This window comes from Mobula birostris, chromosome 2, assembly GCF_030028105.1.
Source record: "Mobula birostris isolate sMobBir1 chromosome 2, sMobBir1.hap1, whole genome shotgun sequence".
Taxonomy (NCBI): domain Eukaryota; kingdom Metazoa; phylum Chordata; class Chondrichthyes; order Myliobatiformes; family Myliobatidae; genus Mobula; species Mobula birostris.
The window spans coordinates 184,391,611-184,408,837 of NC_092371.1; the positions used below are offsets into that span (position 1 = coordinate 184,391,611).

General features: G+C 40.8%; 1 protein-coding gene across 19 annotated transcripts in view; it reads left to right on the forward strand.

Moving 5' to 3' along the window:
• Positions 1-17,227, forward strand: part of LOC140193954 (doublecortin domain-containing protein 2) — a 167,912-nt gene that overhangs the window by 16,788 nt on the left and 133,897 nt on the right. For all 19 annotated transcript variants that reach the window (XR_011885004.1, XM_072251174.1, XM_072251168.1 and 16 more), the window contains one exon: positions 15,891-15,967. Coding sequence is in view for 18 of the 19 variants with exons in the window: in XM_072251174.1 (XP_072107275.1) it covers positions 15,891-15,967 (77 nt within the window). In the remaining variant the exon portion in view is untranslated. The remainder of the gene's footprint in view (positions 1-15,890; positions 15,968-17,227) is intronic.

Consider the following 17,227-nt stretch of genomic DNA (forward strand, 5'->3'; position numbering starts at 1 on the left):
GGGCGCAGGCCTGGGCAATGTTGTATGGAAGACAGGCAGTTGCCCATTCTGCAAGTCTCCCCTCTCCACGACACTGATGTTATGCAAGGGCTGATACAGCTTAGCACCAGTGTCTTCGCAGGGCAATGTGTGATTAAGTACCTTGCTCAACGGCACATGTTGCCTCGGCTGGGGCTCGAACTCACGACCTTCAGGTTGCTAGTCGAGTGCCTTAACCACTTGGCCACATGCCCACACAAATAGTGGGTACTAGCAGCTAAATTCGCCACGGAGAATAAACAGGCAAGTCTTTGAAGATTGGGTAGTTACATTATAACCTCCCTTTAGTGACAGTAGTCATGGCTATTTATATCCAGTAGGGATTAGGTCTTTGTCTGAGTTTAGAACTTTGCAGTCAGTATTCCAATACCATCACAGTTAGTGACCGACCTGGTCACAATATACCAAAGAATTATTTTAGAAAGGGTTATTATTTAGCAGTAGACCAGCTTAGAGAGCTCTCAACAAATGCTATTCCTGACGTAGGGTTCCGGCCCGAAACGTCAACCGATCTTTTCCACGGATGCTGCCCGGCCTGCTGAGTTCCTCCAGCCTGTTGTGAGTGTTGCTTTGACCCCAGCATCTGCTGATTATTTTGTGTTAACAAATGCTATGACACCAGACCTAGTACATCAAAATGGTTGACGACTTGGTTTCCAGCAGTTGCACAGGCAAATGACATTGTGGTTTTGCATTAAAGAGATTCCAAATTCTGTTTTTTTTTGCCTACTCACCAAGATTTTCTATGTCTTATTATTGATTCTTTACATCCTGCTCACAAATTGTTTCTGTACCTATTTTCACGGCAACAGAATATTTAGCCAAAATATACTCAGTCCCTTCAGTCAAGTTGTAAATAATTGAGATCTCAGCACTGATCCCAGTAACATGTAAGTAGTTACAGCATAACAACCTGAAAGTGACTCATTTATCCTGACTCTGTGTTCTGTTGATTGGCCAATCCTTTACCAATGCCAATATATTACTTTCAGCATCACAAACTCTAATCTAGCACAGAAAATCTATCCTCTCTTGCCAGATTCCTCCTCCTCCAGCCTTTGACTTTTCCTGCTCAGCTGGCTTCACCTATCACTTTCTAGTGATCTGTCTTTCCATTCTCCCCCCCCCCCCCCACACCCTTTTATTCTGGCATCTTACCCCTTCCTTCTCAGTCCTGGAGAAAGGTCTTGGACCAAAACGTCGACTGTTTATTTTTCCCATAGATGCTGCCTGGCCTGCTGAGTTCCTCCATTTTGTGTGTGTCGCTTTGGATTTCCAGCATCTGCAGACATTTTCGTGTTTATGGTCGTGGTGTACTATCCTTCGTTTTTTTTCATGAGCCCATTACAACCATACAATTTTCCATCCTATCCATCTTCAGTGCTTCACTTGTACAGATGCATAGATTTTACCCTCTTGGTAAATATAGTCAGATATTTCTTGCAATGGCTTGTTACACCTTCTTTGTATTATTTCTACAGGAATTCCTCATGGAACTGTCCTTCCTGATTCCTATTTCTCATCCAAATGCTACTCAGTAACAACATCAAAAGACATGACATTCGATCATACATATTTGTGGCTAACACTTGCCCAGCCTCTCACTGGCTCTCCTGACCATCCAAATCTTATGTTTCTTTTCTGATATTCAATACCAGTAGAACAATTACTACTTCCAATTGAATTCTGTAATGTCTGAAGCCATTGTTTTTGAAATTGACTACATAGGTTTCCTCATCTGCATCTTAAGCTTAACCCAGATGGCTGCAATCTTGACAATGTACCTCTCAAACATACACTTGGAACATCCAGTACTGAGTATGACCTGACTGAGCTCATGCCCTCCATGAGCTGAAACTCATTCATGACAACTGTCCTTGTAGCCAAACTGCCATCCACCCCCTTGAGCTTGCTGAGTTACTCCGTCAATAATTTAAGATTAAAGTACTCATGCTCATTTCCTGATCTCTTATTTTTCAACTGCTTATTGTGATCTGATGCAGTCCTATAAACCTCAGAAAACACACAGTTCTTACACATGCATCCCACCTTCCTTCCTCCTCTCCTTCCTTCTCTTCTCCACCATCCCCCTCCCTCCTCACCACCACACTTTTCAAACCATTGTTAACTGTGATTTTAATCATCCTTTATTGGAACAGTGTCAAATTATTGAAAGGTTGTGTATCTGATCATTTGAACATATAATTTGGGTGTGGCATCAAATTAGTCATCAACATCATCATCGTCATTATGTGCAGTGTCACATAATGTAGGCGATCATGGTCCCATGACCATGATTGGTCTTTGCAAATTTTTCTACAGAAGTAGTTTGCCATTGCCTTCTGGTGACCAATACTCTTCAGAGATCTGTCTGCCTGGCGTCAGTGTTCGCATAACCAGGACTTGTGATGTGTACCAGATGCTCATACGGCCATTCGCCACCTGCTCCCATGGCTTCATGTGACCCTGATCGGGGTGCTAAGTGTGTGCTATACCTTGCCCAAGGATGGTCTGTGGGCTAGTGGATAGAATGAGTGCTTACACCTCCTTTGGTAGAAATGTATCTTCACCTTGCCACCTGCAAATAAGTAATGAATCATTTGAAACTGGTACTTGCATTCAAGTGCAGGTAATTCATCAACAGAACCTGCAATTTCACATTACACAGAGGCCTTTATAAACAAATGTTTTCTTTGCCTCCTGACCGTCTGTGTAAAATTGTGTTACTTTGGTAGCAATTTTGCAAAAGATCAGATCTGATAGAAATGTGACAGCAGGGATGAAGTTCATTCATCACCTTTTCCTGGTCTAGGTTCCTTTAATAAGAGATCAATTAATTCTTCCCCCCAGTACTTTCTCCAAATTTCTGCAAATATTTTATTTATTGAAATAACTGAAAAAAAATTCAATTTAATCAACAAACGTTTGTACCCCCTCCACTGTGCCTTTCAAAACAAAAATTCTTTTCTGTAAAAATAGCATCATCTCCCTTGTGGAGTTGTAATGTCGTACAGTATAGAAACCGACTAAGCAGCCCAATTTATCCATGCCAGCTGAGTTGTCCAGTGTGCTAGTCCCATCTGCCCACGTTTGGTCCATTGCTCACTAACCTCTCCTATCCATGTACTTTTGAAGATGGATTTTAAATGTTGCTAATGTGCTTGCCTCAAACACCATTTCTGGCAGCTTATTGCAATATGCATCACGCTTTGTGTGAAGAAGCTGCCCCTGATGTCCTTTATAAATCTCTTGCCTCTGATTTTAAACCTATGACTTCTTGTTTTCAGCACCCTGAAGTAGACTAAATTCTTTCACCATATCTATGTCTCTTATTATTTTATACTGTACATGTCTGTCAGGTCACCATTCAATCTCTGACCTCCCAGAGAACAAAGTCCTAATCTACACAATCTCTCCTTATGATTTGTTAATGACCTTAAATCTGTATCTTCTGGTTATTTATCCTTCTATTTGGGAGAATAGCTTTTCTATATTTACTCTAACCAAATCCCTCAACTATAACCAGCTCCATTAAAAAAAACCATTGTATGGGGATATCATGTTGTACCAAATCATTGGCACTAAATTAAATGACTGAAGAGAAAGAAATGACAAAATCCCTCAGTATGGCTGCCATTTCTACCTGTGGAGTTTCTGATGTTGTTTGTGTTGCGGATACTAGTTCCTGTCAGAGAGAAATTGGGTTCTGATTCATATTATAAGAAGGAACGACTGTCCTAAGAATGGTCCATGCTTGGGAAAGTTAATTCAGTAAGAAGCTGGTGAAAGTGAATGAAAAGTGACGTGTTTTAAGTTCAGGAAGGAAATATTTTTTGCTGGGCTAAAGTCTATAAAAAGTTAACCAAGATCCATATGTGTTATCAAATGTTTCAGTGATGAACATTAACAGAATGAATGCATTGCATAGTATGTCGATGGAAGTTTTATTTGTTGGAGGAATTTGTGATGTTTGATGGTGGTGTATGAAGTAGGCAGAACATGGAAACGTTAAGCAAAATACAAATGTGTTCATGAACCTCCTGACTTCCAAAGCAACCCAGAAAGACCTTTGAGAAATGGTGCTCAGACAAGAACATTGGTCCTTGGAATTTGTCGAGGGTTCTATGTGCTACGAGTAGATTGACACAGATCCCACCTCACCTACCACTCAGCTCACCCTACTCCACCTTGAAATGTCAGAGCCGCATGGTATTTCATAAAACACACATAAAAGTTGCTGGTGAACGCAGCAGGCCAGGCAGCATCTCTAGGAAGAGGTATAGTCGACGTTTTGGGCCGAGACCCTTCGTCAGGTCCTGAGAAACATCAGGTCCTGACGAAGGGTCTCGGCCCGAAACATCGACTGTACCTCTTCCTAGAGATGCTGCCTGACCTGCTGCATTCACCAGCAACTTTTATGTGTGTTGCTTGAAATTCAAGCATCTGCAGATTTCCTCATGTTTGGTATTTCATAAGCCAGTTGCACTAAAAATTTGCTGTGGGTTTGCTGATAAACATGTAAAGCGACTGGGTGTAAACATTTTCACTGGCCCATCAATCCCAATTCCTCTCCTATACTGTGCAACATTTTTTTCTCTCATTGCCCCTTTTATTCCTTTGCTGCCTACCGACACAAAGGTACAAGTCACAGTAGCCATTTACCCTATAGCACATGTTTGGCTTGTGGGAGGGAACCGAAACACCTCCTGGAAGCATTCAGGCTCACAAGGAGAACATGGTAGACAGTACCCAAGCTTAGCATCAATCTGAAGTCTCACGAGTTGTGAAGCTGCAAGAGGATCATTGTTTGCTTGCTGACAGTGCCAAACTGTCAATACATTATAACTTTTTTCTGTAAAGCCAGGATATGACTCAATGCACACATGCAATGCACAGTTTGCATAAAACCTGTGTAAATATGTTGTCATGCTTGTTTCCTCTTCGAAGAGTTTATTTCTCCTGCCTGATCTGACCCGGTCCATTTATACTAACAAGTAGAGCAGAATTAGCGCGGGGTTCAGTTTCAGCCACAGTTTTTAGATTCAAAGTATTATTCATGTTGAAGCAAGCCTTTAGTCCAAAAAGGTGAGCTGTGCTTAACAGTAAATTTATATTGATAAAATGAAATGTGTAACAGGTCTCGAAAGGCATTATAGTGAAATGTTGATTATCTCGCCAAACTGAGAAGAAATCCAACAATAAATTTGAATTGTGTAACCCCTTGTGGTTTATGTTAGGACTCCAGGAGAGTGAATTAATTTAATTTAATTCATTCCGTCTCAGCTTTTTACATGTTATCTTTTACATTAATCTTTTGCTGCAAGTGGAAGCATTAATAATCCCCCCCCCTCCCTCCCCACTGATCTCCCTCCTGGCACTTATCCGTGTAAGCGAAACAAGTGCTACACATGCCCTTGCACTTCCTCCCTTACCACCATTCAGGGCCCCAAACAGTCCTTCCAGGTGAGGCGGCACTTCACCTGTGAGTCGACTGGAGTGATATACTGCGTCCGGTGCTCCAGATGTGGCCTTTTATATATTGGCAAGACCCGACGCAGACTGGGAGACCGCTTTGCTGAACATCTACGCTCTGTCCGCCAGAGAAAGCAGGATCTCCCAGTGGCCACACATTTTAATTCCACATCCCATTCCCATTCTGACATGTCTATCCACGGCCTCCTCTACTGTAAAGATGAAGCCACACTCAGGTTGGAGGAACAACACCTTATATTTCGTCTGGGTAGCCTCCAACCTGATGGCATGAACATCGACTTCTCTAACTTCCGCTAGGCCCCACCTCCCCCTCGTACCCCATCTGTTACTTATTTTTATGCACACATTCTTTCTCTCACTCTCCTTTTTCTCCCTCTGTCCCTCTGAATATACCTCTTGACCATCCTCTGGGTCTCCCCCCCCCCCCCCCCCCCCGCGTCTTTCTTCCCGGACCTCCTGTCCCATGATCCTCTCGTATCCCCTTTTGCCAATCACCTGTCCAGCTCTTGGCTCCATCCCTCCCCCTCCTGTCTTCTCCTATCATTTTGGATCTCCCCCTCCTCCTCCAACTTTCAAATCCCTTACTCACTCTTCCTTCAGTTAGTCCTGACGAAGGGTCTCGGCCTGAAACGTCGACTGCACCTCTTCCTACCTGACCTGACCTGCTGCGTTCACCAGCAACTTTGATGTGTGTTGCTTGAATTTCCAGCATCTGCAGAATTCCTGTTGTTTGCATTAATAATTGATTATGCTTCCCTGCTGTGCAATTTAACCACATTCGTACCTGAAAGGTACTATGTATTCACTGCAATGTCATTATAGTTTGGCCCTCAACAAGGATTAACAGAAGAAACACCATAATTGCTCTGGCCTTATAACAGTGGTTAACTCATTGCTTCAGAAACTGCTTCTCTTTATAGAGCAGTATAGACCCTTCAGCCCAATGAGTCCATTCCAACCACATTGTCCACCCATCGAGTCCCAATTTCCTACATTATCATTCCAGACCCCTCCCCTCCATGTTCCAACCAAGTGCCTTCTAATTGACACCATGGCAACTGCTTGACGAAATGACGAGATCCAACTTAAGTGCGCTGGAACAGCTTTTGGACGTCTCTGAACAAGAATCTTTCGAACAGACACCAAAATGTTAGTGTACAAAGCAGTAGTAATCCCAACGCTCCTGTATGCATCAGAAACCTGGACAACATACCGACTACATCTGAAGGCACTTGAAAAGTTCCATCAACGCTGTCTTTGAAACATCTTAAATATCAGCTGGGAAGATAGAAGAACCAATGTCAGTGTGCTAAATGAAGCAAAAACAACAAGCATTGACGCCTACGTCATCAAGAACCAACTAAGATGGAGCGGTCATGTTGTTTGGATGAAAGGCGAACGTCTGCTGAAACAAATCTTCTACTCCCAGCTTAAAGAAGGCAAACGTAAAAGAGGCGGACAACAGAAGAGATTCAAAGACGTCTTATAAGCCAACATGAAAAAATGTAACATCGACATCAACAATTGGGAAACCAATGCCAAGGACAGGAAACTCCGGCAAGCCATCATCTGAGAAGGAACAGCAACTTTCGAAGCTAACAGATGTGCAGAATTAGAAGAAAAGAGAAGAAAATGGAAAGAGAGGCAGCAACAACCAAAGCCCGATCGGCCATCTGGAACTACCTGTCCTGAATGCGGAAGAACTTCCAAAGCCAAGATTGGACTCATAAGCCACTTGAGAGCCCATAAGTAGATCAACAGAACGAAGACTATCATACTCGACCTCAAGGGATAGCCACGATGACGACGATCTGCTTCAGCCACTTTCAATGGCAGGTTATACCATATACTCACCACTTTCTATGAAGAAAAAGTTGCCTCTCAAACCCTTTTAGAGCTTTCCCATTTCACCCTAAACCTATGCCTCCTAGCTAAGGACTCCCCCACCCTTAGGAAAAGTGATATTCAAGAAACCTATATTTTCACATGGTGCAAAATTTGTTTGTGTGACTAGTGAGCAAATGAATGTGCAATAATCCAATGGACTCTGGACAGGCTAGGAAATGGCACAATTAATGGAAGTTCAAGACTGCCAAATAAATCACAAGGTATTAGATCAAATTTTAAGTAGGGAAGCAATGCACATCCATTTTTATTTTAATAGGGCACCAACACTTTAATTAGATTGTGAGCATTGTTCAGCACTATGATAAAGAAACCACAGAATACACTGGCACTTGGCTTCAGGGAGGGTTCCAGAATTGGCCCCTGAATGTCTGGTGAAGTTGAGGTAAGGTAGGTGTTGCAAATGTAAATTAAACAAGAGAAATGTGATGTGTGTCACAGAGGGCTGAAGGATGTTGCAGACTTGGGAAAGAGTGAACCCCATAGATGCAATTATTGGCAGAGAATGTGGAATTAAAATTCAATCCATTCAGCACTGGATCCTGTTAAGGACAGGTGTAATGAGGAGTGGGAGGAGATGAGGGTTGGTGAATTTGGTATCTGAGAGCAAGTATTGATTTGAATTGTGGAGCTGCTTGGGATGGGAGTTGGTTTATTATAGTTGTGCACATTGGGATAGTGTGTAAAGCTTTCCTTTGAATTAGACAGATCATTCCATTATAAACACCTGTACCTTGATCTAGTACGAAGAAAAATAGAATTCAAAATATAGTGTTACAGTTACAGGAAGAAGTGCAGTGTAGGTAAACAGATGCATGACATGACAAGGCAGAGTGAGAGATCAGGAGTTCATCTTGTAGTACATAAGAGTTCATTGTATTTTCTGATAACAGCAGGCTAAAAGCTGTCCTTGAGTCTGATGATACATGCTCTCAAGCTTTTGCATCTTCTTCCCAACTGGAGGGTGGAGCAGAGAGAGTGACTGGGGTGGAAGGGGTCATTGATTATGTTTGCTGCTTTCTCAAAGCAGTGGGAGGAATACACACAGTCAACGTAGGGGAGGCTGCTTTGCGTGATGGACTGAGCTGTGTTCAGAACTCACTACAATTTTCTGTGGTTTCGTGCAGAGCAGTTGCCATACCAAAGTAACTGACACACAGACACACACACACACCTGGAGGAACTCAGCAGGTCAGAGTTGACATTTTGGACTGGAGCTCTTCACTGGAACCTGATGAAGGGTCTCAGCCCAAAACATTGATTCCTTATTCCTCTCCAAGGTTGCTGTCTGACCTGTTGAATTCCTCCAGTATTCTGTGTGTGTTATTCTGGATATTCAGCATCTGTAGTACGTTTTCTGTTTGGGGGTAGCCATGCCAAGCTGTGATACATCCTGATAGGATATTTTCTGTAAAAATTCAAGTGGGACATGTTGAATTTCTTTAGTGTCATTAAGAAGTTGAGGTGCTGGTGTGGTTTCTCAGTCGTAGTTTCTACATGGCTGGACCAGGACAAATTGCTGATGATATTTACACCCAGGAACTTGAAGCACTCGGCCATCTCCACCTCAGCATCATTGATACAGAAGGGTGAGGGTAAGATTGGAATGTTTGAGTGTGGTGGTTTTGAAGACATGGATGCTGGGCTATGATAAGGGTAACAGAAGCATGTGATGTACTGAAGGTGGAAAGCAGTTTTGGTGATGCACACTGTTTGGGTTCTCCAGCCAGTTAAGACCAAATGGAACTCTGAGACTGTGCAGCAGTGCTTTCATGTCAAGGAAGCTACCGGACAGACAGCAGGTATCAAACACCCAGGCATTGTAGTTTTTGGTGGTTATCAAGCATGGTATCTTTGAACCTGTCATTGTTTTGTTAAAGCAAGTAACCTAAGTCATCAATGACTTGGCAGCTATTAAGCTGGCAGTTGGTGAACACGAATTTACCCTAGTGCAGGGATTTACAGTTAGGGCTGGGGTCAGAAAGGTAAAACCAAATGTCAGCAACATATTTATGGAGCTGTTTCCTCAGTGTAGGTAAAGGGTCAGCTTGCAAATGAGGAACTAAGTGAAATGGGTGCAATAATATAATTTGCAGTGGTTCTAGGGTGTGTGATGGTGGTTAGAGAAATAATGGCAGGGAATGGTTGGAGGATAGTGCCATCTATCAAAGGGAGAAAGGCAATGATCACACAAGTTGAATGTTGTGATGTGTGAAGAAAAGATAGTAAGTCATGTTTCACTCCCAAAGAGATAATTAACCATACTTTGCAATAACAAATTAGGCAAGGAGATGTTCATTTGATGAGGTTTTTGGTTGGAAGAATGTTGGACCTAAGAAGAACATTATTATTTGTATTCACTGATATTTTAAAACAGCGATTCTATAGATATAGAAATTGGAGTTAATCCATTGATAATGAAATGTAACTTTGTTGGTTTTCCTCTTATAATGAAAATTAACTTGTGTATAAAATAAAAAGATGTATTGAATTTCTAAGAACATTGTACGAGTTATACTGATATTTAAAAAAAACAAGTGGAAACCTCAGCTAAGCCTAGAATCTGATACAGTATGTTCTTAATATTCCACGTACCGAATACTTAGCTGCACATCTGTATCAAGTAGAATTTTGAATCTAGGTTACAACATATCCATACATTACTTTATAGTGATTAGAATGACTGTTTTCCATTTGATGTTTTTAAAAAAAATATATCTTAGATTCAAGTTGACAATTTTTAATGTTTAATTCAAATTGGGTAGTAGAATTAGTCCAAAAGGAGCAGATAATGCAACGCCGAACTTTGCTCAAATGTATTACACTTCTCGGTAGAATCAAACATGACTTGTGATCTGTTGTCAAAATTACACCATCAGCATGCTGTGAAACTCTTTAGGTGAGCTGTTGACCATTGCTGCTCCCAACCCATTAGAAAAGAGTAATACTGGCTCATTTGCTTTGTTGGCTGTTGCCTTCAGGTAAAGGGAAAATATGCAGTTGAAGACTCTTCAGCTCTTCCCAGTTATACAGTAATTTAGCTACCAAATGCAGTCTAGCTTTTGCAAGGAGCCTGCAAACGGGTATTGAGCCCTTCATGAGGGTTAGAGCCTGTTTTGGGCAACCACAGTAATACGTTAAAGAAAATGTCCGTATTCTTACCTTGTCTGATATCTTCCTAGAATATTTGCAATGCTCAGCCATTAGCCCTTTTTGTACCTAGACGGGTTTAATTTCCATATGAATGTTGTACCAGAAACACTGGGGCAGTTTGCAGACGGTTCTGCATGTAGGCCCCCAGAGGTGAAGTTCCCAGCTATTAGAGAATCATAGAGCACCAAGGCCCAGAGGCAGCCCCTTAGGCCCACCTATTCCACGCCGACCTATTATTCTGCCTAGTTCCATTGTTCTGCACCTAGGCATTAGCCCTCCATAACCCTATGCTTATACAACTACAAATTATACAAATTAATGTACTTAACCAAATTTCTCTTAAATGCTAACACTTCTGCTGCAGCTCATTCTACACAAGTTAGGCCAAATTAGGCCTCAACAACATCTTATACAGCTTCAACATACTGACTCCAGTACTCATTACTTTGATTTATAATGGCCAGTGTGCCAAAAGCTCTCTTTATGACCCAATCTACTTGTGACGCCACTTTCAAGGAATCATGGATCTGTGGTCTCAGATCCCTCTGTTCTACTACACAACTCAGTGCCTACCATTTATTACTTAAGCCCTACCCTGGTTGGTTCTCTCAAATGCAACTCCCCACGCTAGTCTGTATTAAATTCCATCTACCATTTTTTTTTTTTTTTCAGCCCAGTATTTCAGGCAGTCCAGATCCCCCTACAAGCTTTGATAGCCTTCTTTGCTGTCCACTATACCACCAATTTTGGTGTCATCTGAAAATTTGTTGATCCAGTTTACCAAATTATCCAGATCATTGATATAGATGGCAAACACCAATAGACCCAGCACCAATCCCTGTAGCACATCGCAAGTCACAGACATTCAACAATCAGTTGACATTCATATTGAGGTAGTAAATTGAATTAGACATCGGTTTTGTGATAGTAAAAAAAATCTATTTAAGCTCTCCCCCATCTCTCGTCTCCATGGATAGATCACCACACTCATTGTAAAGTAGTCCAATTTTCTTCTTTCCTATTCCTTTGTTTGTAACATTACTGTAGAAGCCAGAGTATGGAGTACTGATGTGAAGTTATATATGACATTAGTGAGGCAAATGTGGAGTATTTTATGCAGTTCTGGTTACCTACCTGAAAGATATCTTTCGATTGAAAGAGTACAGAGAAAATTTACAGGGATATTACTGGGACTTAAGAACCTTAGGTATAAGTTTAGGACTTTATTTCCTGGAGTGTAGGAGAATGAGGGGAGATTTGATAGAGGTATACAAAATTATGAGGGATATAGATTGGGTAAATGCAGGCAAGCTTTTTCCACTGAAGTTGAGCGAACTAGAGATCATGGGTTAAGGGCAAAAGATGAAATGTTTCAGGAGAACATCAGGGGGGATGTCTTTACTCAGGGTGGTGCAAGTGTGGAATGAGCTGCCAGTTGAATTGGTAGATGTAGATTTGATTACAACATTTAAGAGAAATTTGGATAAGTACATTGATGGAAGGGATATGGAGGGCTATGGCTCAGGTGTGGGTTGGTGGGACTAGATGGGCTGAAGGGCTTGTTTCTATGCTGCAGGGTTCTATGACTCTATGTTTACTATTCAATTGCTAGCTTGCTAGTTATGTCCATTTCTTCATCTTTTATTTTTAAAGCACTTTACATACCCACTTTAAGGAAGGAATAATGAATGGCACAGAGAATGAACAATTGCTTTAGGAATATCAAAGCAAAATTAACAAGAGTCATACGAGAGATATAGCACGGAAACAGGCGCTCTTTTGCCCATCATGTCCGCACTTCCCATTTACATTAAATCTATGTTAACCCCATTTTATCCCCTCCTCAACACACGTTTTAGATGATTAGATTAGATTTCATCAACTCCCCTGAGATCCTACCACTCATCTACACACTAGGGCCAGTTTACAGTGACCAATTAGCCTTCCAACCTGAACATTTTTGGGATGTGAGAGGAAACTGAAGCACCTAGAGGAAACTCACCCCATCATAGGGAGAATGTGCAAACACCAGACAGGCAGTGCTTAAGGTCAGGACTGATCCCAGGTTGTTGGACCTCTACCAGCTGTGCCACCAGGCCATTTTTGTAAAGTAACATTTAGATGTCCATTCAAAGACTTTCAGTACTGAATATGCCTAATCTTTAAGCTGGCATTATTAATGTTAAGATAAAGGTGATTTTTCTGGATCTAAACATCTTGGCCTGTAATTTTACAATGCCATCCACTGGCTGCTTAATAATATTTAAGTGACAAGGAGAGCACTTTGGTATGAATGCGAGGAAGGATGAAAGATAATTTAGTAGATGTGATTGATTAACTGTTCAAATTATGCACCCTGAGGTTTGGATTTTCTCTTTATCTTTATCAAAATGAATTTTCCCATATTTAGTACAATGATATATTTTTGTTGATTTCTTAGTTCTTCATCAGGTTTGTGAACCTGACATGAAGAACTCACAATAACAATATTGGAAAAGATTAACTTTCTCTGAAATATGTGCCATTTTTATCTGATTATAGTTGCATAGGATATAGTAAGTTTCAGTTAATCAGATATGCACATATAATAAACTGAAAGGTCTACTATACCTTGGCTGTTTACTTAGCTCCTGTCTTCCAAGTCTTCAGTACTTGGCTGAATGCCTAGATTCCTTTAGCTCTTTGTGCCAATGATGAAACTCAATGGAATAGACTTCAACCTTTTTGTATTAGGTGTTCATATTCTGCCTTCTGTACATATTCTATTTTCTAACTGTTTTTTTCATTATTATTATACAGTTCAGATAAAACAATAAACAATCACTTCTAATAGCTATAGCTTTTGAACAAGCATGAACAGATGTAATTCAAAGATTAATTTCTGTTTATATTCTATTACTGTTGGGATAACTGAGTGAATGACAAGATCAACAAGATGATGTGCAGTAGTCATCTGTATTTAGAATAATATCTTCTCATGATGTCCTACTCTTTCTATCACGGTATGCAGTTTTTCAAAATTTTGCTTGTGGTACTGATTAACTTAATGTGCACTAGAAAAAGTATGAGTCAGTGTCTTGAACTGCTTCAGCTTGAGTAGGGACAATGAATATTTTGACCTGTTGGAATAGGCCACTGAGGCTGAAGGTAGGTCCAACGGTATTACCTCTGATACCCGGGGCATGCCCTCTTCACACTGTTAACCGTTGGGAAGGAGATGGGTAGATATCTAGATAGATACTTCATTGATCCTAAGGGTAATTACCATGTCACAGTAGCATTACAAGTGTACAAGTATGCAAATATACAAATATTAGAAGAGAAGTAAGAAAGACTAAAAAAAAATAAGTTACCTCAAACAGTTTAACAGGAAGGGGTCATCACTTCCCTGGGTATGGATTGACTCATTAAAGAGCCTAATGGCCGAGGATAAGAATGACCTCCTGTAGCACTCTTTGGAGCATCGTAGTTGATTTAGTCTATTACTAGAAGTGCTCTTGTGTTCAGCCAAGGTTGCATGCAGAGGGTGAGAAACATTGTCCAGAATTGTCAGGATTTTCTGTATGGTCCTTTATTCTACCTCAGCCTCTGTTGTGTCCAGTTTGACTCCTATAACAGAGCCATCCTTTCTAATCAGTCTATTGAGCCTGTTGGCATCACCCATGTTGATGCCATTGCCACAGCACACCACCGCATAGAAGATTGTACTAGAGACAATAGACTGGCAGATCATGTGAAGGATAGGCCTGCATACTCCAAAGGACCTCAGTCTCCTCAGGAAGTAGAGGTGACTCTGGCCCTTCTTGAACTCAGTCTCTGCATTGGTGCTCCACTCAAATCTGTTGTCCAGGTGCACCCACAGGTACCCCCAGGAAATGCAGAAGCCTGAAGGCACACACTCAGCGATTAAGGAACAGCTTATTCAGCTCTGTCATCTGGTTTCAAAAATGGGCATTGAACCCGTGACCACTACCTCACTACTTTTTTATTTATGTTATTTGTTGCTACTTATTTTAATGTAATTATTTAATAGACAGATATATACTTAATATAAATGTAGTTTTTTTATATTTATTTAACATGTATTGCATTGTACTGCTGCTGTAAAGTTAACACACTTCATAACATTAAATCTGATTCTGATCTGCTTGCAAGACTTCGTGCAAGACTCCCAGAAGGTTAATTCACAGGTTGAGTCTGTGGTAAAGAAGGCAAATGCAATGTTCGCATTTATTTCAAGTTGAATAGAATATAAAAACAAGGAGATAATGCTGAAGTTTTATAAGACACTGGTCAGGCTGCACTTGGAGTATTATCAATAGTTTTGGTCTCCTTATCTTAGAAAGGATGTACTGCCATCTAAGAGATTCCAGAGGAGGTTCATGAGGATGATTCCGGAAATGAAAGGATTAACATGTATGGCATGCTTGGGAGCTTAGGGCCCATACTTACTGGAATTTAGAAGAATGCTGTTGGGATCTATTGAAAACTACCAAGTGTTGAAAGGACTAGATAGGGTGAATGTGGAGAGGATGTTTCCTATGGGGGGGGGTGTATCCAGAAATAGAGGGCACAGTCTCAAAATTGAGGGGCGACTTTTTAGACCAGAAGTAAGAAATTTTTTTAGCCAAAGAGGGGTGAATTTGTGGAGTGCTCTGCCACAGACTGCAGTGAAGGCCAAGTCTGTGGTATATTTAAAGCAGGAATTGATAGATTCTTGATTGGTCGGCACATCAAGGGATATGGTGAGGGGCGGGTGTATGGGATTTAATGGGATCCAAATTCAGCCATGATGAAATGGTGGAGTAGACTCGATGGGCTGAATGGCTTAATTCTGCTCCTATGCCTTATGGTCTTTTCATTACTGTGTTTTATTTTACTGTACTTGCTGTATTTAAAGTTAAATCTGTAACTTTAAAAATTAATTAAGGAAACAAACTTGTAATATTTCATATTGGGCCTAACTTGATGGTTTTGTTTCACAGAGCAGTAGTGAGATAAAATGGAACGGGTCAAAACTTACAGAACTGATTGGATGACAAATAAAATTCTTTCAAGGAAGAATCTGTGATGCCTTCATACTGGGTGTAGGCACCTTATTGATCATTGCAATCGTAGACTAATCCAGAGCTTGATACCAATCACGCTGGCCTAAGAAATGATGCCTTTAAATTAAATTGGATCCACGTGTAGTGGATCGGACTACTCGCCCGAACTTGACACCTTCTAGCGCATCATACAATTTGTTCCAGCAAGCCACTATAACACAAGTGAGTTAATCTAGAGCTTTGTCTCTTCAGATTCGACCAGTTGTTCACAGCCGAATTATTGTTTCTGCACGGTGGAAGAAATACAATTATGAACCATATACCATCAAGTAAGTACATTTTTGGAATATTTGCCCTTTTATAAAAATAGTGAGGGGCACTTAATGAAGCATGACACTTCAGGCAATAGCCTGTTATATTTTGGTTTACAGCCTGATACACCCACCATGTGTTGGAATTCTAATGTGAAGGGGAGGTTACCTTGGATTTAAAATTCAATGTTTAGTGTTTGAGCAAAAGAACAGATGACAGATATAATGTAGGCATCAGGACTGGAAGTACAATCATGTTTTAAAGGTACAGTTGTGAAACATCATGAATATTGAAATGATACAATGTCAAAGAAGAACAGCAGCCCGTGTTTCACATGATTTCCTGTTTATAAAGGTTCTTCATGGATTCAATTAACTTAATTTGTGCTCTGCCTGCAGTAACTTTCGTTTTGATTAACTTCCTAAACAAGTTACAGGTGGATAGATATCCCCCATGTATTAACCAAATTAATTACAAAATTTATTTATTCATGAAATAAAAACAGTGAATGTTGGAAATGCTCAACATACCAAAGTGCCATTCATGAAATGAGAAACAGAATTACCGTTTCAGGTCATTAAACAGGGAAAGGGCGAAAGCAGGTTAGTTTTACCTAACTTGAACTTCAAGCTAAGTTATTTACTATCTTTCCCAGTTCTGATGAAGGATTTTCGATCTGTTTCTCTTTCTTCAGGTCCTGCAGAGTATTTCTAGCATTCTTGTTCTACATTTCAGACTTTTTCCATTTGCAGATTTTTGATTTTCATTAATTATTTATTCATGGATACGTTAGTCATTACCTCCAACCATAATTAACTCACCAAAAGTTTCTGTTCCAGGAATGCACAAGAGGCCTGATTTTGAAATGTCCCGCTCTCTGTATTGATCGCCGTGCATTTGGCTTTCTGTGGAGAGTAACCCATTTGTATGCATTTCCAAGCCAAATTGCAAAAGTCTGAAAACTTAACCAGGCACTTCTGCTTAAGAATCTCCTTTTGCATCTGACAGAACTTCCAGCCAATTGTATGTCAAGTGGCATCATTTACATTCCAAATCTCCTTTTGGAATCTGTGTTGTCCACTGTCACCACTCCAGAAAGACGCCCCGCTGAAATAAGTGTTGTGGTTTGTCTTGCTCCCCACCTCACAAACCCTCATTCAGTGGTGTCACACCCTCCTCCAGAGCCTGAACCCCAATTCAGACCAAATCTCCTAGACCTACCACCCAAGACCTACATGACAATCAGCCCAGGGTTCTAAACTCTCCCAGTTGCTGAC